This window comes from Rhinatrema bivittatum, chromosome 3 (assembly GCF_901001135.1).
Source record: "Rhinatrema bivittatum chromosome 3, aRhiBiv1.1, whole genome shotgun sequence".
Taxonomy (NCBI): Eukaryota; Metazoa; Chordata; class Amphibia; order Gymnophiona; family Rhinatrematidae; genus Rhinatrema; species Rhinatrema bivittatum.
In genome coordinates this window covers 322,654,089-322,677,442 of record NC_042617.1, presented here as the reverse complement: position 1 = coordinate 322,677,442, position 23,354 = coordinate 322,654,089, and the positions used below count along the sequence as shown (strand labels likewise).

General features: G+C 42.7%; 1 protein-coding gene across 1 annotated transcript in view; it reads left to right on the top strand.

The window, feature by feature from the left end:
- The window catches only part of FIG4 (FIG4 phosphoinositide 5-phosphatase), a 600,391-nt gene that overhangs the window by 201,166 nt on the left and 375,871 nt on the right, over positions 1–23,354 (top strand). The window contains 3 exon segments of the mRNA XM_029595282.1: positions 464–597; positions 6,670–6,786; positions 20,753–20,798. Coding sequence (XP_029451142.1) covers positions 464–597; positions 6,670–6,786; positions 20,753–20,798 — 297 coding nt within the window.

The window sequence follows — 23,354 nt, the reverse complement described above, 5'->3', positions numbered from 1 at the left end:
AACAGTTCGGCGGTGTCTGACATCATCACGAATCACAAGATGTGCAAGAAACAAGACTTTCTTACATCTGCTGTAAGGCTTAGATGAATGACTTTTGTAACGTGGGGTAGGAGAGAAAGGACTATAAAATGCAGTTACCCTCATCTTTTGGAGTGCCCCAGTGCTATTTTAAAAGGGTGCAGGGATCTTACTAGGTGATGACAGTAGCAGGAGTGGAGTGGGGGAAGAGGGGGTAGGCGATGATGGAAGGAAGGAATTGGAGTGGAAGAAATAACATTCCATTCAGAGATTCCAACACTAGCATTGGACTTGATGAGCATATTTGGAAATTAACATATATTTGAGGTTCAACTGGGAGCATGCTTAGATCCCCACCATAACTGCACTTATTAAACTGGGCTGTCAAGATTATTCTTGTGACTAACAGAATGCTTCAAACTTTCTTCTTGTATGATTGGTTTAGGAACGAGAGAAGAGGAAGCATGAGAGGATTCTGAGTGAAGAACTTGTTACTGCAGTGACTTACCTTAATCAGTTTTTACCTCCAGAGCAGTATATTGTGTATATTCCTTGGGATATGGCTAAATACACTAAAAGGTGAGTACACCTCTGGGCTGTAAAGAACATGAAATCTAATGTTTCTTTCCTTTTTAATTGCAAGTGGGAATGTGCCTTTAGGTACTAATTATTGACAAACCTGCATGAAATCCCAGAGCAGATAAGATGGAAGGACTAGCTCTGAATGTCCCCAATGACTTAGAATTGGTTGAGAGAGCTGGCCGGTTAAGTAACTTAGCCAGTTAGAACTTATCTTGCTAAGCTACGATATATATTCAGTGAAATGGCAGGCTGCTGAATATACGAGTATATGTGTGCACTTCGCCAGCTAAGCTTAGACCTGATCTATGGGATGTCTAAACATAGTCGGATACTTCATCGCCTAACTCCAAATATTGGTAGTTAGGTGTATAAGTTATATGCCTAACTCACTTCTCCTCCCAGCCACCCAATGCACGCCCACTTTTTTTGTGCGTAAAATTTAGCCATATAAGGGACTTGTACAGCTAAACAGCAGCCGCTGAACATGGGCGCATATTCTGCGGCCGCTACTTAGCTACATATTTCCTGCTTATCTGGTTAAATAGCACTGAACACGCTTTGAATATCGATCTCACAGATACCACTTCCCTAGTTATAATTAGTTGACTACCACAGGGTAGAAAATGCATAACACAAAATATAAGATTTCATGCATATAAAATATTATAAGACAAATATTTGACAAAATACAAAACAAAAATAATAGCCCACATAGCACCAGCATAACGCACACAGACAAAGTCTCTATAACTACAACTAAACACTGCTAAACTCACCCAACACCAAACTCCTCTTCTCTGCAAGCAAGAGCATCATGCCAGGCCACCTCCCCCCACCGCAGCTCCCCCAAATCCAAGAAAGCAGCCCATGCAAGCTCCTCTGACACCTACTCATCCACCAGGATCCTCATCATTACTTAATTACAATGAGGTCCAGTTTGGTCACATGGTTTACTGTCATTCACAGACTGAGACACAATGACAATGCTGGGATTAGAACTCAGGCACAGGGAGATAGTGCCTTGCCCAGCATCACACACACACACACTAAGTTAATGGTAGAGGGGATTTGATATCTTTAACTGGGCAATTATCTCCCATTTGTCGGCATTCTGGGATGAACCAAATCTTTTATGATAGGGCTTTTGTGCTGGGCAAGTAAAAAAAAAAAAAAAAGTCACAACTAGAGCTTTCTCTATGACTGGTAGGCAGTCATGGATTTAAGAAAACAAGCGGACTGTTTTCATTATGTAGTAAAAAGGCACTGCAGGATGTGCATTCCTTCGTGCGTGCCTTCAACCTTTGCTTTCAGTCTTCAGCTTCCTGACTATGGAGGGGTTTAGTTTCTTGGACTTTGTCATATATTTTGTTTTATTGTCTGACCTTGGAATTTATGGTGTGCTTGCCTACATAAGGGTTGTACTTTAGGGGTTTAGTATCTGGTTGGTCTTTGGGATGTAAGCTACTTTCGCTTTGTTATTTGACAATTAGTTGCTACGCTCTTCTTTTTACCATTAGCGTGTCCCTTGATTCCTGTGATTTTGTTATTCCTGTATTGATGGGTATGGGACATTTTGGTGGAATTTTGCAAAGGTTTCTTTAAAATTAGCCTAACGCTGGCCAATTTCAAATCATATGGTAGATGTCCTTCAGCAAGTGAGGAGTTTACTATAGAAGCTAAAGCCTCACCCAACTCATTATGCATCAGTTTTAAAAAGACTGTGGGAAGGCAGAGAAATCTTTCTTTGCTCCAATAACCGAAAGGCATGGTGAATGCACAGCAGCAGCACTGTTAGATTTAGAGCTTCACCAAAGGTATTCTGTTCTACAAAGCTGCCGTTTCTTATCCCTGGTACCTTCATTAAACTAAGGCACAACATGAGTATTTCTTTCAATTTTTTTCTTTCAAAGGGGCAGTTTTATCAAGACCGTACTTCAGCATGTCCTCCCCCACTAAAACTATTGCATCAATAATAGTTGCATTAGACAATCCCTGGGTTATTGTAGATATATTATGCAAAGAATGGTTACCTATGTCTAGTAGGGCCTCTACACTTTCTTAAACTGGTCCCAGCTTGTATTCTATTCAAATGACCTGGAAAACTCAAACCAACATGTAAAATCAAATGGTCCCATTTCTTGTAAAATCCAGTTACTCTGACCCAAAAATAAAAATCAATTTCTCACAAAAAAATAAATCTAATAAATGGCTAGCTCTATGAATAGGCTTGTCAGTAGGTTGAGGCAAACCAAGCCCAGTCATACAAGAAGCAAAATCCTCAGCTGCAGATGAGAGGGGACGCGCATCAAAATGTAAATTGAAATCACCCATCAAGATCAAACAATGCAAATCAATATCTGAAGCCATTAAACCTCCAATAATAGGTGATGCTCCAGGCCAAGATCCCAAATGGGCAGTAGCAAATTCCTATTGATAATTTGTTCCAGATAGAAAAAAAAACATTCATATTGCGCATCAACATCTACCACTCATTGAGTCAGAGACATAGTGATAATTTAATGGCTAGTACAACACCAGCCACTCTCTTATTGGCCCGTACTCTGGAGAAAATAGTATAATTAGATGGACATAGTTGGTTTAAAACAACTAAATCAATTTCCAATAACCAAGTGTTGGCAGTGCCAAGGATATCAGGTGAATGTGACACTGATAGGTCAAAAATATATGGCATTAGAGCATTAGAAATATGTAGAGCATCATGAGATAAAGGGAGAGCGTTGCATAAGAAAAAGAGGGTTCAACCTCAAATAATTTGTTAGACCCCATTTTATACTTTTTTAAAGTGCACAAATTACCAAAATGTCCCATAACAAAATTACAGGAATCAAGGGACGCGCTAATAGTAAAAAGAAGAGCATAGCAACTAATTGTCAGTTATCAAAGCGAAAGTAGCTTACAACCCAAAGACCAACCAGATACTAAATCCCATATGTAAGCTGGGGCCTTGATGGAGGGAGCTTTCTTTTTGTATACAGGAAAATGTATCTGCACAAACGGCAGAAGCAGGTCCATCCACGGACTGTTTACGACAAGATTTTCGAAGGGGACTTTTGTGGTGAGAAGCACCTGCAGACTTTACACTTCTGCATACAGTTTGAAAGTTGTTATTCTTAAATCTCATGGGGGTAATTTTTAACAGCCCACATAGATTTAAAGGCAATTACATGTGATATTGCATTTTTCAAAGCGAACTTACTTGCAAGCTTTGCCTTTGAAAGCTTTGCCCCCAAAACTTCCCGTGCACGTTTTCACCTGCTGATGTGTGTACACATTATTTTTGAGAATTAATGCACTCCGGTTTTTGGAAACGTAAAAGCACTCTGTTCTCTGCATAGAAGCCCTGGGTGTGCCATTTGATCTGCATGCCAGGCAGGCAGCTTTGTAAAAGCACTGTTCTTCCTGTATCCTCATCGTGCAATCCATTGTTTGATAGTCTCCTCTGCCTGTGCCTTATCAGTGTCTTTTTGTAAATGTGATCAGAACGGCACGCACTATTCAAGGAGGGGTCTCACCAGACATATGCCCTTCCTCTTTCTGCATCCGAGTACACTGTTAGCGCTCACAACTGCTTTGTCACGCTGCCTGGCTACCCTCAGGTTATCAGAGATGACCCCAAGCCTTTTTCCTGTTTGGTAACTAGTAATTGGCAAGATTTCTGTTTTTCCACCTTTTTCATTGAAGACAGCCCTTAGCTAAGGGGGACCCATGTGTGTGATTGGAGTGAACTGCTGCTCTTCAGAGAAAACAAGGTTGCTTACCTTTAACAAGTGTTCTCTGAAAACAGCAGTTCTCTAGTCTCACAAACCTGCTCTCCTCTCCTCCTGGAGTTGAGCTCATAAGCTAATTAAGCTTAATTACAGAACTGAGGCACACTGCGGAGACTGCCACATGTCCTAAGTAGAGATCTAAGAATTTGCGAGAAAGCTCTGGGAATTGCATTCTTTGTCAACATATGTGTGTGACTGGTTAACCGCTGTCTTCAGAGAACATCTGTTAAGGTAAGTAATTTGGTTTTCCAGGAATAAGAGTTAGGCCACGTTTACAGACTGTAGCATACAAGCATTGGATTGATCTAGGACAAGCTATTTGTAAGTGCAGCTGCTGAGTCCTTAGGGTCGGTGGTCATAGACCCTAGAGAAGATTGCTTTGAAATTGCATAGAACATCATTAGATGAAGACCCATACACCCATTCATGTCTCCTGCTAAACTTTACAACCGTTTCCTCTCCTTCAGAGTTTCTCTATGCTTGTCCCATGTGTTCTTGAATTCTGATATTGTCATCATGGGAGAGCTTTTCAATGCTGAACTGATTTCAGAAATACCAACTTTTAAGTCAGCATTTTTAAATTCTTTGATTAGGTTATTCCTGCTGCTTAGATCTGATACTGCAGATTAAATAGCTCCCAAACACACAGGAATTAGAGGCTGAGTGCCTAGAATTTTGTTCTTCAGTTTCCATAAAAGATATGCAGTATTTTTTTGTTTTACCTGTCCTAAAGCACAGTAAGAAGACCTTCAGACAGCAAACACTGCTCATGGCCTTTCAAATAAAAGAAAGCTGGTTGTGCTATCCTGTAAAAGCTAGATGTTGGTTACTAGGTGTGCAGTGGCATTCCTGGACTGAACAATAGAATTTCTCCTGTGGGAAGGTTTTTTTGTCCTTGCTGACCTGTTCTGGCTGCTCAGTCGCAGCAGTAGGTGGCAGATAAGGAGGTCTTAGCCCTTGCAGTTGCCCTCGCTTACTGTGTAACAGCAAAGCCTTCTCAATCTCTGGCCATCTCCCTCCCTTGCTTTTCCCATTGCCCTCTGTGTGTATGTCCCAGGCAGGCTTGATTCCTGTTACTTTTTGGATGTCAGTAGCCACCATCTCTTCTGCTATCCAGCACTCTCTCAGTTACACTGGCTTGTGCGTTATTGAAGAGTACATTTTTTTTCATTGTGGCAGGGCAGGTTCTTGTTCCTCAGTGCTTTTTCTCTAGGGAAAAAGGTGCTGGTACTCAGCTGCAGGGCCTTTCTTGGGTGTGAGATGGGAAGGGGCAACCACACAGGGCCTACGAAATGACAGCATTACAAATATTGCAGGTGACTGTAGAAGACCAATACCAGTCCTATTGGGAAAGCACAGCAAACCAGACTGCTACAGATCACTACACAGAATACCTCAACTTGATCACCCAGACAAAACATAGATAGTTCCTCACCAAATATAAAATAATTGATCACAGTTTGTATAGATAGAAATATACAGACAAAAAGTGTATTGTAAACCACAAGAAGCCTGACTCTGCATGAGGTGAAACAGAAAATGCAAAGAGATCAGAGATGTTGCACATTCACATTCCCAAAGCTGAGACAATTCAAATCACTAAACCAAACAGAAAAAGCTTTTTTTCTCTTTGTTGTTTTGGACGTTTTGGACCCTAATATGATACCCCCATCCCACAGTGACGATGGGAGCTCAGCAAGTCCAACATTGAAACCTCCCTCTCCCACCCAACACACACATACAAAGAAATGGACAAGGACTCGGCTGCCCTAGCATAACACTTCTCACCCACCCCCGTACAACTTTGCCCTCTCCCTGGGGTCCTCTCTGTCTCTCACCTTCTTCTTTCCCCCACTTTCCTTCCCAGACAACAGGCTCTTCTAGAAGAGGGGGTACAGGGAGGGGAGTGTAGACCATTACTGGATGCATGTTTATTTATTTATCTTTTCAGACCATAGGACAACATAGATTGTGAGTCCACTGAGGACAGGGAAATATCTACATTACTGAATGTAATCTACTTTCAAGTGCCTGAAAAACAGAAAATAAGAAAATGAATAACTAATGATGATGATAATAATTGAAGCAGGTGGATGAAAAGGTACCGGTACTCAGTACTGGCACGTAGCCCCTGGAAAAAAGCCCCGCAGTTCCTCCATTTCACCAGCTATGAATTAGAGCTGTCACTTGACATCTGAGTGTGGGATTTTGCTGCAGTTCCCATTTCTGTGAACAGGAAAGGAATATAACCTGCTACTTTCCTTTCTGTTCTCTTTTCCAGCAAGTTGTGCAATGTTCTTGATCGGCTCAACGTGATCGCCGAAAGCGTTGTTAAGAAAACGGGTTTCTTTGTAAATCGACCAGATCCCTACTGCATCGTTTTACGGCCAGATGAGAAGTATGTACTCATCAGAGTGAAAGGAATTATGTGTATTTTCTTTGTAAAAAGTCATGTTTTGTCACAGGGTCTCCATGTAAAGCAAATGACACCTCTTATCTCGTCATACACCTCCCGATTCCTGACCCTCTCTGTGCTCTTTCCCACCCTCTCCCTCTTCTGTCACGTCGAGTAGGTTCTAACCTCTTTGGGGCAGGCGCTCTAATAACCTCTTGCGCCACCTCCAAATCTTACATTTTACTATTTTAACAATGCTCTCCAAGGACAAGCAGGATGGTAGTCCTTACACATGGGTGACATCATCAGATGGAGCCCAGCATGGAAAACGTTTGTCATATTTTCTAGAAACTTTGACAGACATACTGAGCATGCATGCCCAGCATGCTGCTAACCATGCATCCTTGCTAGGTCCCTCTTCTGTCTCTCTTTCCGTGAAGTTTAAGCCTCGCGGTTGTGGAGCTTATGCTTGTTTTGTTTTTTTTTAATTTCAAGTTTTTCATCTTCCAGCATTGTGTCAAGTCGCTCTGCGTTTCACAGCTTTTGGTAAGTTTAAGAACATAAGAAAATGCCATGCTGGGTCAGACCAAGGGTCCATCAAGCCCAGCATCCTGTTTCCAACAGAGTCCAAAACCAGGCCACAAGAACCTGGCAATTACCCAAACTCTAAGAAGATCCCATGCTACTGATGCAATTAATAGCAGTGGCTATTCCCTAAGTAAACTTGATTAATAGCAGTTAATGGACTTCTCCTCCAAGAACTTATCCAAACCTTTTTTAAACCCAGCTACACTAACTGCACTAACCACATCCTCTGGCAACAAATTCCAGAGCTTAATTGTGCGTTGAGTGAAAAAGAATTGTCTCCGATTAGTCTTAAATGTGCTACTTGCTAACTTCATGGAATGCCACCTAGTTCTTCTATTATTTGAAAGTGTAAATAACCAATTCATATCTACTCGTTCAAGACCTCTCATGATCTTAAAGACCTCTCATGATCTTAAAGACCTCTATCATATTTTTGAGTATTCGCGATTGATCAACATCGGTGTTGCCTCCCAGTGGCCGCTGGCCATCGACCACGCGTCTCGTTCTTTTTGTCATGGCATCATCTGGCTTTCGCCGGTGCCCCCGGACTATGTCCATCACAGATCCCCACGATGTTTGTGTCCTTTGCCTGGGGCATCGCACGATGTCTGTGATTGTGATCTTTGTGCCAAGATGACCCCCAAAGGTCGTTGGGCACAGTTAGACAAAATGGAAAAGCTGTTCGGCTCAAGAAATCACATCCGTCCTCAGCGTCCAGGACCCCTATTCTGCAGGGGAAGGAAGTCCCAGCATCAATCCCTTGGTGTAACTTCCGCTGCCGTTCCTTGATCCCAAGGTAGGAGCGGGGAACCAAGTGCATTTGATGTCTTCTGGATCTAGGTCAGGTTCTTCTCCATCACTGTCAGTTTCGAGTAAAGACTGAGGTGAGCACTGGGAGAAGTCGTGGAAGCACTGACACCGCTCGTCCTCCACGAAGTCAGAACATGGGAAGGCATCACTCGTATCGGTGTCTCCCCCGAAGCGGTCATGCATAGAGGAAACAATCCCCACCGGTCCTTCTGAGAACTCTCAGCAGTCTCCACGGGTGTCAGTGGAGGGTTAGGTGTCACCCCCTGACTTGGTGGTTGCCCCAGTTCCACTGCCATCGCCTCCTCAAGCCATTCTATCCTCTGCAGCTTTTGAGGAGTTAGAGAGTCCATGCAGTTGGCAGTTGACCGGGTCCTGCAGGGCATCAAGCCTCCAGTTCCACCGGGACCGAGCTGACTCCAATAGTGCTTGCACCTCTGCTGGAGCAGCTGGATATGCTGCTCGGAGTATTGCCAACGCAGCCAGCTCTGATGCACCAAACCCCTTCATGGTCAAGAAGAGCATTGCTGCCACCGCCACCGGTTCCCATTCCGGTGAGCGATTCCTCGGAGGAGGAAGGGTCGACGGCGCCCTGCTTGTGTATGGCACCCCGACAACCTCCGGCTCTCCCGGGGCCCTCGGGATTAATACCTTCGGTACCATTGATGCCACTGGCACTCCCAAAGGCAGTGGATCTATCGGTGCCCTTGCAGCCTCAAATCCTTTGGTGACCTCTGTTCCGCCTTCGGTTTCACCGGAGCCTGCGCGGCCCCCTGGCTCGACGCTTAAGGCGCAGGTGGGTGCTCTATCCCCCGCGTCTCCGGACGTTCAAAGCAAAGGGGAGGACCTCTATGATCCCTGGGAAGGGGAGGCATCTTTTTCCTCCTTGGAGGAATCGGAAGATTTGCCTTCGGAGCCCTCTTCACCTGAGAAGAGGCAGAAATCACCCCCCGGAGGATCTTTCCTTCGCTGGGTTTGTTAAGGCCATGGTGGAGTCTGTGCCTTTCCAGCTATTAACAGAGTAGGATTTTCGGCACAAGATGTTGGAGATCCTGCAATTTCTGGATACTCCTGAGGAAGTGGTGGCTGTTCCAGTCCATGACATCTTTAAGGAGCTGGTAGCCCGACTCTGGGAACGCACCATGTCCATTTCTCCTGTGAATTGCAAGACTGACACAGTCTATATGGTCCAGCCTACCACCAGGTTTGAACATTGGCAGCTCCCTCACCAGTCAGTGGTGGTGGAATCGGCCCTAAAGAAGGCAAAGAGGCTTCAGGCTCATGCCTCGGCCCCCCTGGGCTGCAAGCATAGAGCTCTGAACCCTCTTGGATGCCAGGTGTTTCAGGGCTCCATGTTAGTGGCCAGGATCCCTTGCTATCAACTATATGGGTGAGTACTCCAGGATCCTCTGGAAACAAGCTCAAGAGTTGGGGGAATGCCTCCTGCAACAATTTCAAGAGGAATTTCAGAAGGTTGTGCAGCAAGGCCTGGACTGTGATAATCCCGAGGTCTGCTCTGCGTACAACGTGTTTGAAACAGCTTTGAGAATTTCCACAGCAGGCATTGGGGCTTGCTGTATGGCTTGGCTGCACACCTCTGATCTGCGCCTTGAGGTCCAGGACCATCTGGCAGATCTGCCTTGTATGGGCGAGAACCTGTTTGGGGACAAGATTAAAGAGGCAGTGGCACAACTGAAGGACTGTCATGAAACCCTTCAACAGTTGTCAACCAGTACTTCAGACACCCAGCCTTCCAGTAGAAAGTCTCCTAGGCAGTATCCGAGGCGGCCCTTTTACCGGCCATGCAAGTACTACCCACCAGCCTCTAGATCGAGACCTCAGCGGCCTTCGGCAAGACTGAGGGTGCGACAACCTCGTACACCCCGTCCGAGTCTGGCCCCGCCACAAAACCCCATCACGGGGTTTTGATTGGTGGCCAGGGAGTGTGAGGCAGCTTCTCATGCCCTGTGGTGTCAACCCCCCAGTGGAGGGGGAGGGCACCTATAGTTATTTGCAGACCGATGGTCTTCAATTACATCAGACCACTGTATCCAGTCCTTCGTATGGTAGGGGTACAAATTGCATTTCCAACAAATTCCACCCCACTGTCCTCCATGTCCACGATGGAAAGAAGTAGGGAACCAATAGGTGCTTCGAGTATAGCTCTCTGCCCTCTTAATGGCTTAAGCAGTCAAACCTGTCCCACCAAGCCAGCAGGGGGACAGGTTCTACTCCAGGTATTTCCTGATTCACAAGAAAACTGGTGGCCTTCACCCCATTCTGGACTTGAGGGCATTAAACCAGTTTCTTGTCAGGGAAAAGTTCAAGATGGTCTCGTTGGTTACTTTGATCCCCCTCCTCAGGACTGGGGACTGGCTCTGCTCTGTCAGTCTCAGATGCATACGCCCATATCCCCATTTCTACAGCGGACTGGAGGTACCTGCGTTTCATGGTAGAAGGAGAACACTACCAGTATCGTATACTGCCTTTCGGCCTCGCGTCAGCGCCTCGGGTTTTCACCAAGTGCCTGGCAGTAGTGGGACCTCTCTTCAGAGGAGAGGGGTTCATGTTTTCCCTTACCTTGATGATTGACTTATCAAGAGCACCTCCAGATTAGGGGCGCTGAGTTCCCTACAGACAACCATACGCGCCTTGGAAGATGTGAGATTTCGGATCAACTATCCGAAGTCCCATCTCTGGCTGTCGCTGCAGCTGGACTTCATTGGAGCCAAGTTGGACACCGTCCAGACAAAAGCCTTTCTACCTCAGGGCAGGATGGAGACCCTTGTTGCCCTAGCTTGAGTGGTCTCCAGTTGTTCTCATGTCTCGGCGTATCAGTTCCTGCAGCTTCTGGGGCATATGGCGGTGATGGTACATGTCACTCCATTTGCCTGGCTTCACATGCGCAGGGCACAGTGGACGCTATGCTTCCAGTGGTGTCAGGCCACCCAGGATCTTCAGACTCATGTCCTGATCCCTTATGAGGTAGGAAACCCTATCCAATCTGGAGTGGGGGATGCCCTTCTGGAGCCCGCAGCCCCAGATTGTCCTCAGCATAGATGCATCGCACGCGAACTGGGGAGACCATGTTGCGGACCTCCACAGTCAGGGTCTCTGATCGTTGCAGGAGAGGCAGACCCAGATAAATTTCCTGGAGTTGTGGGTGATCCGTTATGTCCTGCGGGAGTTCAGGGAGCACCTACACAACAAGGTGGTCCTTGTTCAGACCGACAATCAGGTGGCTATGTGGTATCTGAACAAACAGGGGGGAACAAGGTTGTACCTCCTCTGTCAGGAGGCCATCCAGGTTTGGTCATGGACCATTGAGAATGGTATCTTCCTCCAGGCTGTGTATCTCCCTGGGACGGATAATGTCTTGGTGGACTCCTTGAGTTGGGCCTTTTGACCCCACGAGTGGTCCCTGAATCAGAAGGTAGTTGACTACAACTTTTGCTTGTGGAGGACCCCAGGCATGGATCTTTTTGCTTCCCCAGAAAACAAGAAGGTGGATTGGTTCTCCTCACTGGGATGGGCGAGCAGGGGATTGGTGTTGGAATCCTTTTTGATTCAGTGGGAAACCAGTCTGCTGTCCGCTTATCCTCCCCTTCCGCTAATCTCGAACGCTGCAAAAACTCCAATAAGATCAAGGCATCATGATCTTGGTGGCACCCTTTTGGCCTTGCTAGACCTGGTTTCCTCTCCTTCAGGAGCTAGCCTCGTGCCTTCTTAGTGGGTTGAGGACTGCTCCGGACCTGATTTCTCAGGACCAGAGCAGGCTTCGCCATCTCAACCTCAAAGCATTGTCTCTCAAGGCTTGGATGCTGACCAGATGACTGTACAGGCACTGGGCCTTTCTTGTGTTCTTTTGGAGTCCAGGAAACCCTCCACAGAAGATCTTACAATCTTAAGTGGAAGAGGTTTTCAGCTTGGTGTGCTGGTCGTGGGCTGGATCCTTTCTCGTGTTCCTCTCCGAAGCTCTTGGAATACCTGCTGCACCTCTCCAAGTCTGGTCTGCAAACCACTTTGGTCAGAGTTTACCTGAGTGCCAACAGAGCATACCACCTAGGGAGAGATGGTACTTCCATTTCCACCCATCCACTAGTGGAGTGGTTCATGCGCAGCTCGTGCCAACTTAAGACTCCTACTCGGCCTCCAGTGGTCTCATGGTACCTCAGTATGGTCCTGTCCCAGCTCATGTGAGGCCCCATTTGAACCCTTGTGGTCTTCCGATCTGAAATATCTATCCTGGAAGGGTCAGTGAGCTGCAGGCTCTGGTGTCGTATCTCCCTTACACAAAGTTCTGTCATGCTAAGGTGGTATTACGTACACACCCAAAGTTCCTTCCGAAGGTAGTCATGGAATTCCATCTCAATCAGTCCATTGTGTTACCTTCCTTTTTTCCGAGGCTGCATGCTCACTAGGGTGAACAGGCACTGCATACTCTGGATTGTAAAAGGGCTCTGGCCTTTTACTTGGAACGGACGGCACCGTACCATTTGTCCACTCAGCTTTTTTTCTCTTTTCGACAAAAAAGGGTTGGGAGTTGCAGTGTCTAAGCAGACCCTATCCCACTGGATAGCGGACTGTATTTCCTTTTGCTACGCACAAGCGGGCTTGCAATTCGAAGGTCATGTCAGGGCCCATTTGGTTCAGGCCATGTCAGTTTCGGTGGCTCACTTGTGTGCCATCTCTATTCACGAGATCTTCAGGGCGGCAACCTGGAGTTCCCGCTACACTTTTGCCTCTCATTATTGTCTGGACAAGGATGGACGACGTGACAGTCATTTTGGTCAGTCGGTCCTAAGTAATCTTTTTCAGCCATGAAAAGCCAACTTTTCCTGCTTTGGACTCTTTCCTTGGATGTAGGCTTGCTCCCCCAGTTCTAGCAGCTCTACTTGTGCACATTGGCACCTGTTCTTTGCTGCCTATGTTTGGAGTAGCGTGTAGCTACATAATCACCCAGGTGTGAAGACTACCATCCTGCTTGTCCTTGGAGAAAGCAGAGATGCTTACTTGTAACAGGTGTTCTCTAAGGACAGCAGGATGTTAGACCTTATGAAACCCAGCTGCCACCACGTGGAGTTGGGTTTTTTCGATCTGTTGTTTTATTTTTTCACGAACTCTATGTTAAAAGACTGAAGAGGGACTATGCGTGATTATTGGCATAAGAACGTGCCATACTGGGTTAGACCAAGGGTCCATCAAGCCCAGCAACCTGTTTCCAACAGTGGCCAATCCATGCCATAAGAACCTGGCAAGTACTCAAAAACTAAGTCTATTCCATGTTACTGTTGCTAGTAATAGCAGTGGCTGTTTTCTAAGTCAACTTAATTAAGAGCAGGTGATGGACTTCTCCTCCAAGAACTTATCCAATCCTTTTTTAAACACAGCTATACTAACTGCACTAACCACATCCTCTGGCAACAAATTCCAGAGTTTAATTGTGCGTTGAGTGAAAAAGAACTTTCTCCGATTAGTTTTAAATATGCCACATGCTAACTTCATGGAATGCCCCCTAATCTTTCTATTATCCGAAAGAGTAAATAACCGATTCACATCTACCCATTCTAGACCTCTCATGATTTTAAACACCTCTATCATATCCCCCCTCAGCCGTCTGTTCTCCAAGCTGAAAAGTCCTAACCACTTTAGTCTTTCCTCATCATTTTGGTCACCCTTCTCTGTACGTTCTCCATCGCAATTATATCTTTTTTGAGATGCGGCGACCAGAATTGTACACAGTATTCAAGGTGTGATCTCACCATGGAGCGATACAGAGGCATTATGACATTTTCCGTTTTATTCACCATTCCCTTTCTAATAATTTCCAACATTCTGTTTGCTTTTTTGACTGCCGCAGCACACTGAACTGACTATTTCAATGTGTTATCCACTATGGCGCCTATATCTCTTTCTTGGGTGGTAGCACCTAATATGGAACCTAACATTGTGTAACTATAGCATGGGTTATTTTTCCCTATATGCATCACCTTGCACTTATCCACATTAAATTTCATCTGCCATTTCGATGCCCAATTTTCCAGTCTCACAAGGTCTTCCTGTAATTTATCACAATCTGCTTGTGATTTAACTACTCTGAACAATTTTGTATCATCTGCAAATTTGATTAGCTCACTCGTCATATTTCTTTCCAGATCATTTATAAATATATTGAAAAGTAAGTGTCCCAATACAGATCCTTGAGGCACTCCATTGCCCACTCCCTTCCACTGAGAAAATTGGCCATTTAATCCTACTCTCTGTTTCCTGGCTTTTAGCCAGTTTGTAATCCATGAAAGGACATCGCCACCTATCCCATGACTTTTCACTTTTCCTAGAAGCCTCTCATGAGGAACTTTGTCAAACGCCTTCTGAAAATCCAAGTACACTACATCTACCAGCTCACCTTTATCCACATGTTTATTAACTTCTTCAAAAACGTGAAACAAATTTGTGAGGCAAGACTTGCCTTGAGTAAAGCCATGCTGACTTTGTTCCATTAAACCATGTCTTTCTATATGTTCTGTGATTTTGATGTTTAGAACACTTTCCACTATTTTTCCTGGCACTGAAGTCAGGCTAATCAGTCTGTAGTTTTCCGGATCACCCCTGGAGCCCTTTTTAAATATTTGGGTTACATTAGCTATCCTCCAGTCTTCGGGTACAATGGATGATTTTAATGATAGGTTATAAATTTTTACTAATAGGTCTGAAATTTCATTTTTGAGTTCCTTCAGAACTCTGGGATGTATACCATCCGGTCCAGGTGATTTACTACTCTTCAGTTTGGGCATGCTCAGTGTGTATGTCAAAGGTTTTAGAAACTTTGACAAAAGTTTTCCGTGCCAGGCTCCATTTGATGATGTCACCCATTGTGAGGACTAACATTCTGCTGTCCTTGGAGAACACCTGTTACAGGTAAACAGCTCTGCTTTCTTGTCTTTTCTGTGATTTATTGCATGTTTATTGCCTCCTCTGTAACTTCCCCGGTATTATGCAAACCTGTGGGAATGCAGTATAATAGAGCACAGAGCTGGGAACACTCCCATCCACCACACATTCAGGGGATAATTCAAAAGCATGTCATCAGCTTTAGTCAGCCCTTCCTGGATGCAGCTAAACGTCCGTGCACTGTTGCACAATGTGCGGACACTTAGCCTCATTTAGAGGATGCGTGTCTGGTGCCAGGTTTAGGTGGGGGAGGAATCCACAGGCACTGTTTTCAGTGAAAGAATAGCCACAAAATCAACTGGTGCAGATGTCCTCATGCAGGTTTCATTGGACAAGTGTGCACCAGTGCTTTCACTTTGAAAACTGGAGCAAAGCCTGTTCGGGTAAGTAGTACCCATGTACTTTATCCCAGTGCGGACACCTTGTAAATTATTCTCTACATGATTCGCAGCTCCCTTTGGAGCCTGCAAGCCCTGAGGATCAGGTTAATGAAAGGTGAGTGAAAAGATTTGCACCAAATGTGAGCGCACATTTTCTTTACTCGCACGCTAAAAAATAAGTTTACCACTGATGCAGTAAGTTAATAGCATGCAGATTACTAAAGTGTTAATAAAAAAAAGGCTGCTATTATAGAACTGTACTCCTAAAACTGAAAAGGAAAACTAGATAGGCATAAAGTTATAAAAGTACTTTTTTGGGGGTTAGGCACTTATAGTAGCAGAATTGTCACCATTGTGCAGTGCTTGCTGTAGTGCGACTGCCTGTCGTTACATTTATTTATTTATTTATTTATTTATTTATTTATTTATTTATTCAGTTTTATATACCGTCATTCGGTGCAGCCATCATAATGGTTTACAGAAATCAAACAAAGAAAATACAATTAAAACATTGTTGCATAAATTAACAGTGGGAGAGATGAAGGGAAGGGGGAGAGGTTAGTGGTGAAAAAGGGAGGACAAGGAAATAAAGGGAAAAGGAGGAAGGTAATAGTCTTGGTATTTATTCATCTTTGGAATGGACGTCTAGCGTTGTTAATTATAAGTTCATATTGCTGCTACAATAGCTGATGCCAGATGTTAATTCAGTATCTCTCTTGCATGGGTCTGGTTGGTAGTATTGATTGAAGTTAGATTGTTGAATTAAATCATTATTGTAGACTTTGTGAAAAAGGAAAGTCTTAAGATCATTCTTGAATGTTTTTATATTAGTTTGAGTTCTTAAATAAGGTGGTAGTGAGTTCCATTTTTTAGGACAGGCAATGGAGAATGCTCTATTTCTTGTTGATAGATGGGCATCTTTGATAGGAGGAATTAATAGACGAGAGGTGTTATTTGATCGAAGATTCCTATTGGTATTCTGTGGAGTGATTTTCAAGCTTGTTTGTTTATGGTGATCGGAATGTATTAATATGTGTATAATGGTCAAAGTCTTATATTCAATTCGGGATTTAATAGGAAGCCAGTGTAGTGAATTTAAAATTGGGGTGATGTGATCATTCTTTTTTTTTCCAGTTAAAATTCTGGCTGCTGAATTTTGAAGAATCTGCAGAGGCTTGATGTTAATATATGGAAGGCCAATCATGAGGGAATTACAGTAGTCAATGGTTGAGAAAATTATTAGTTGTAAAACTGTTCTGAAATCTACTGAATTTAGAAAAGGTTTTATCCGCCTTAGGATTAGGAGTTTGTGATATCCTTCTTTGATTTTGGTAGTTATGTGGTTATTGTAAGATAGGTTATTATCAATTATTACGCCAAGGTTTCTGGCGTGAGTGACAGGGGATATTGGGTTAATTTGATTGTTTGTTGCAAATAGAGGTAGTGGTGTTATATTGGGTTTTTTGTTCATGATAAGTAATTCGGTTTTATCAATGTTGATTATGAGTTTTAATTTTGTAAGGAGTTGTTTATTGATTCAAGTAGTATAGAAGTGTCTTTATATGTTTCATCAGTGGAGTTTTTTATGGGAATTAAAAGTTGTATGTCATCTGCGTAGAGGTAGTGGGTGATTTGCAGATCATTTAGTAGCTGGCAAATTGGTAAAAGGTATACATTTAATAGAGTGGCAGATAACCCTGAACCTTGTTAATTTTCTTAGAGATGTTATTATTGAATGAAACTTGGTAGCTTCTGTTGGAGAGATAAGATGAAAACCATTGAAGTGTAGTCTCAGCTAAACCAATCTCAGATAGTCGTTCTAGAAGAATTTGATGATGTACTGTATCAAATGCTGCAGAGAGATCAAGGAGTACTAGAAGAAATTGCTTTCCGTTATCAAATCCTCTTAGAATGGTGTCATTTAAAGAGAGAAGGAGAGTCTCAGTATTGAGATTTTTTCTGAAACCATATTGGTTTGGGGATAGGATGTTGTTTGTTTCCAGGTAATCATCAAGTTGTGAGTGAACTACTTTTCTATGATTTTGGCAATAAAGGGAAGATTAGAAATAGGGCGGTAATTTGATAGGTTGTTTGGGTCAAGGTTATTCTTTTTTAGTATGGGTTTGATTATTGCAGATTTGAGATAATTGGGATAGTTTCCTTCGGTAAGTGATAAATTGATGATCTTGGTGATTAGTTTTGTTATAATAGGTTCAATTGTCTTGAGGCTTGTAATGTGGATGCTATCCAGAGGGTGGTTGGCAGGATTCATATTCTTGATGATTGATTGGATCTGGATGGTGGAGGAGGTATCGAAGCTGGTCCATTTTGATTTTATTTTTGTGTTCAGACATATGGATTGGGTATTATTGATGAAGTTGGATTGAATTAGGTTTAATATTTTATTACTAAAGAATTCAGCAAAATCATCACTTTGGAATGATGTGCAAGTAGGTTTATTGGTAGTCTTTGTGAGGTATTGTACAATTGAGAAGAGCATTCTGGGGTTATGGTTGAATTTGTTGATTTTTTTTTGAGAAATATTCTTTGTTTGCGTTGTTGATGGAATATTTATATTGTGCTAGATGTGTTCAGTATCTGTTTAGAGTGACTGAGGTTTTGTTACGTCTCCATTCTCTTTCTTTTTTCCTGAGTAATCGTTTAGATGCTCTGATACTATCATTATACCATGGATTGTTGTGCTTTGATGGCTTTATTGATTTAGTTATGGTTGGATTGATGTTATCAGCTACTTTTTTAGTGATCATTAACCATGATTTTATGGCTTCATCAGAATTTGATAAATTAATATTAGATAATTCCATTTGAAGGGTTTCTTGTAGGAGTTCAATGTTGAATTGGGGGCAATAGGTAATATAATTTTGTTGGGTTTGAGGAGGATTAAGGATGAATTTAGAAGTCAGTGATGCTTGAATTAGGTGATGATCTGACCAAGGTATTTCAATAATGTTAGTTGAGTTAGTATACCAGTCATTAGTATTGAATAATATGAGGTCAATAGTATGACCTGCTTTGTGGGGGTTGGAGCATCAACGATCTGTTTTAGTTGTAGTGAAGCAAGTGCATCAATGATGGTTAGGCAAATTTTTGAATGGTTGCTTAAATTAAAGTGTACGTTGAAATCTCCTAAGATGATGATGGGTTTGTTAATCGAAATATTATTCATAATATATTCAATCAGTGGTGAACAATTTTTTTTCTAGAGATCCTGTTGGGCAATAAACAAGGCAAATTTGAAGTTTAGTGGAATCAAATAGTGTGATTTCAAATGGAGCAATTATGTTAGTTGGATGAAGAGTCAGCTGAAGCTCTTTTTTGGCGATTAGCATTAAACCACCTCCTTTTTTTCTTTTTCTTGGAATTGAGAATATGTTGTAATCTTGGTTGTTTAATTGGTTGATGAGTACCATGTCAGTGTTTTTAAGGCAGGTTTCTGTTATTGCAATGAAATCTGGTTTATAATTATTAATCAAGTCATTGAATAAAGGTATTTTTTTAAACTCTACAGCGTGCGTTCACTAGTATAAATGAAAGCATAATATAATTTGAGAATTGGATGTATTTGTTGTTTGAGATGTTTGAAAGTTGTAGTTTTTTACAATAACGAGGAATATGAGGTGTGTGTTTCTTTTGCATTGTTTTTTTTATTGGTAGAGTAGTTATTGTATTTTGATTTTGGAATTTATTAGTTGCATCAATTCTTGAAGAATTTCAGTAGGAACTAGTTTTAGATGAATTGAGAGAAATAGAGGTTGTACAAGGGAGCGCTGAAAGGGCAGCGCGAAGGGGTGCGCAAAGGGGCTAGCTCCTTTGGACGCGATCCTTCGGCGCACGGCACACAGCGCCTGGGGTGAGTGAAAATTTAAATTACCTCACCCGGCTCCTCCTCTGACCTCAGGGGCGCTCTGAACTTCCGGCTAGTTTTGGTAGCGCTGGGGGTGGTGCTGTTCCAGTAAGCTACCTATTAAGTCAGCTGTCCGTTGGATTCTGAAGTCTCTGGCGTCGGTTCTCAGAGTCTTGAAAGATTTGGTAACCAAGCAACAGGTCTCTGCAGCGCGAGACCGCAGCCCCAGTCTTCAGATGCAGGTACCTTGTTGGTACAAGACGCTTCCTGTAATCAGAGGGGGGGGGGGTGCCGGGGTGAGTGAAAATTTAAATTACCTCACCCGGCTCCTCCTCCGAACTCAGGGGTGCTCTAAACTTCCGGCTAGTTTTGGTAGCGCTGAGGGTGGTGTTGTTCCAGTAACCTACCTATTACATAACATCTTGGGGCATGCAGTTTGTGCAGCATTCACTATATATACAACTTTCTATTGCTGTCGCCTCATGCTTCTCTGAATTCATCTCATTTCGGTGCATAAGGCCTGTCATCCTTCCGTTATGCTGGTCAACTGTTCTGCTGCCAGTGGTTCTGCCAGGACTTAGACAAATCTGGAGAAGCAGAAGGCGACAGCAATACAGATGTACCCACAGGAAACACTGCAAAATGGTGACAGTTCTGTAGCAAAAAATGCTTGCCCCTAAACGCTTTAATGACAGCCAGTTTTACATACAACAATCCTGCATCTCTGGATTGGTGTCCTAGGGCAGACTCACTTTGGCTCATAGATCCCAGGGCAGAGTGTCTCTGGCTTGGCTACCCCAGTGCTTAGACTGTTTTTTAAGGCTTGGAAATTTAACATTTATTCCACCTTTGACCCAGGAATGTATTCACATTTCTGGGGCTGTTAGTCTATTGTGCTGACCTAGCATGGTCCCAGACCTGGGGTTTCCAGGTCTAGTGGTCTATACTAGGACCTGGGAGACCCAAATTCAGGACTTTTCCATCCAGGACCATGCTGCCAATGCACCAGAGAGTAACACTAGCCCCAGAAATATGAGTTAACTTTACTTCTGACTCAGGAGTTACATTTTCAGCGTTAAAAAAAAGTGTTAATCCTTTAGGGCTTTAACTCACCTTCCTGCATTGGGAAGTAATATCCAATACTTTCATTAACATGGGATTCACATGGAGGTGTGCTAGTTTGTATGTTGAAATCCTTATTAAATCATGAGTAAAGATAAGCACACAAACAGGAATAAAAATGTGCTGTCGATCTAGTGCATCTTATTGCTCCTGGGACAGACATATTGTAATCATCTGATTTATCTTGCATAGGACTGCTGAAAGAATACATCTTTTTGTTATTTTGCTTAAAAGCTTTTCTATGATTTTTTCCTAGATGGAATGAACTGGGAGGAGTTGTTGTTCCAACTGGTCGCCTACAGGTGAATAGCGGAGCAGTGGCTTTGTTACTGGTGAATTGTCCTGGCATTCTGCATTTTCAGGAACTATTTCAGGGGATATGATCTATCAGCTGGTAACCATGAGCGCAGTTTTGTTTAAATTTCTCACCGAGTCTACATGTAAAAGTGTACGCATAGTGCCAGTACACGAGTGTTTCTACACATCAGGGAGGAGTCAGGGAGGGGCGAGCACTTATGCATATTAGGTATGCATGAGCAATTTGCCTGAAAAAAAAAATACACAAATAGCAGGCCCAGTTCTGTGTGCGCAGTGGCTCTGATTGTGTTTTGAAAAGTGCAGTGAGGTGCATGGGTAAAAAGTAACTGCAGATTTTACACTTTTCGGCACAGTTTGAAAGTTGCTCTCGTAATCCATTAATTTGCGGTATTTTGTGTTATTGCCCCAGTTACTTTGTCATAATTTAAGAAGTCACTATTTAAGGGGCTTCATCCAGATCAATGTATTTATTTATTTATTTACTTACTTACTTAGAATTTCTTTACTACCTCCCAATTTTTCTAGGTGGTTTCCAGAGTAATGTTCATAATCCAGCAATAAGCAATTAAAATTAAGATCATAAACCATAAAAGGCAACATTGTCAAATTGCAGTCACACCTTAAAACACAATAAAACAGAAAATAAACAATGGACCTGCAATTGATTAAAGTTACTGTATTCTGACCCATACTCATTAGCATCAGACACAAATAGCATAAAGGACAATAGAACTGCAATGTCTTAGTCAAGCCATAAAGATAACTTTTGGGTTAGATGGACAAACCCCAAGTTTGGAATATCTAGCCCCTTTAGCCTGATAAATTTTATCCAGCTGAGTCATTAATCGGATACAGTTTATCCAGATAAATTGGAGGTGTTCGAGAGGGTGTTCCAGAGTTAGCCAAATAAAGTGTCAGAGTACATTTAACAGCATAACATAAGACATGCCATACTGGGTCTGACCAAGAGTCCATCAAGCCCAGTATTCTGTTTCCAGCAGTGGCCAATCCAAGTCACAAATACTTGGCAAGTACCCAAACACTAAATAGATCCCAAGCTACTATTTCTTATTGATAAATAGTTTATGGACTTCTCCTCCAAGAACTTATCCAAACCTTTTTTAAACCAAGCTATACTAACTGCACTAACCACATTCTCTGGCAACAAATTCCAGAGATTAATTGTACGTTGAATGAAAAAGAATTCTCTCTGATTAGTTTTAAATGTGCTACTTGCTAACTTCCATGGAGTGCCCCCTAGTCCTTCTATTATCCTAAAGAGTAAATAACCTATTCACATCTACCCATTCTAGACCTCTCATGATTTTAAAGACCTCTGTCATATTGCCCCTAAGCCGTCTCTTCTCCAAGCCAAACAGCTCTAACCTCTTTAGCCTTTCCTCATAGAGGAGCTGTTCCATCCCCTTTATCATATTGGTTGCTCTTCTTTGTACCTTCTCCAGTGCAACTATATCTGTTTTTGGGATGCGGTGACCAGAATTGTACACATTATTCAAGCTGTGGTCACACCATGGAGCGATACAGAGGCATTATGACATTTTCTGCTTTATTCACCATTCCCTTTCTAATAATTTCTAACATTCTATTTGCTTGGTTGACTGCCGTAGCACACTGAGCCGACAATTTCAATGTATTATCCACTATGTCGCCTAGATCCTTTTCCTGGGAGGTAGCTCCTCATATGGAACCTAACATCGTGTAACTACAGCATGGATTATTTTTCCCTATATGCAACACCTTGCACTTGTCCACATTAAATTTCATCTGCCATTTGGATACCCAATCTTCCAGTCTCGCAAGGTGGTCCTGCAATTTATTACAATCCACTTGTGATTTAACTATTGTGAATAATTTTGTATCATCTACATATTTGATTACCTCACTCATCTCATCTATATTCTTTTCCAGATCATTTATAAATATATTGAAAAGCACCGATCCAAGTACAGATCCCTGAGGCACTCCACTGTTTACCCTTTTCCACTGAGAAAATTGACCATTTAATCCTACTCTCTGTTTCCTGTCTTTTAAGCAGTTTGTAATCCACGAAAGGACATCGCCTCCTATACCTTGAGTTTTTAGTTTTCTTAGAAGCCTCTCCTGAGGGATTTTGTCAAACACCTTCTGAAAATCCAACTACACTACATCTACCGGTTCACCATTATCCACATGTTTATTAACCCCTTCAAATAAATGAAGCAAATTTGTGATGCAAGACTTCCCTTGGTTCATCTATGCTGATGTATTCTATTAAACCATGTCTTTCTATATGCTCTGTGATTTTGATCGTTAGAATAGTTTTCACTATTTTTCCTGCCACTGAAGTGAAGCTCACTGGTCTATAGTTTCCCGGATCACCCCTGAAACCCTTTTTAAATATTGGGTTTACATTGGCCAGTCTTCAGGTACAATGGATGATTTTAATGATATGTTAGAAATTTTAACTAATAGATCTGAAATTTTATTTTTTAGTTCCTTCAGAACCTTAGGATGCATGCCATCCACTCCAGGTGATTTGG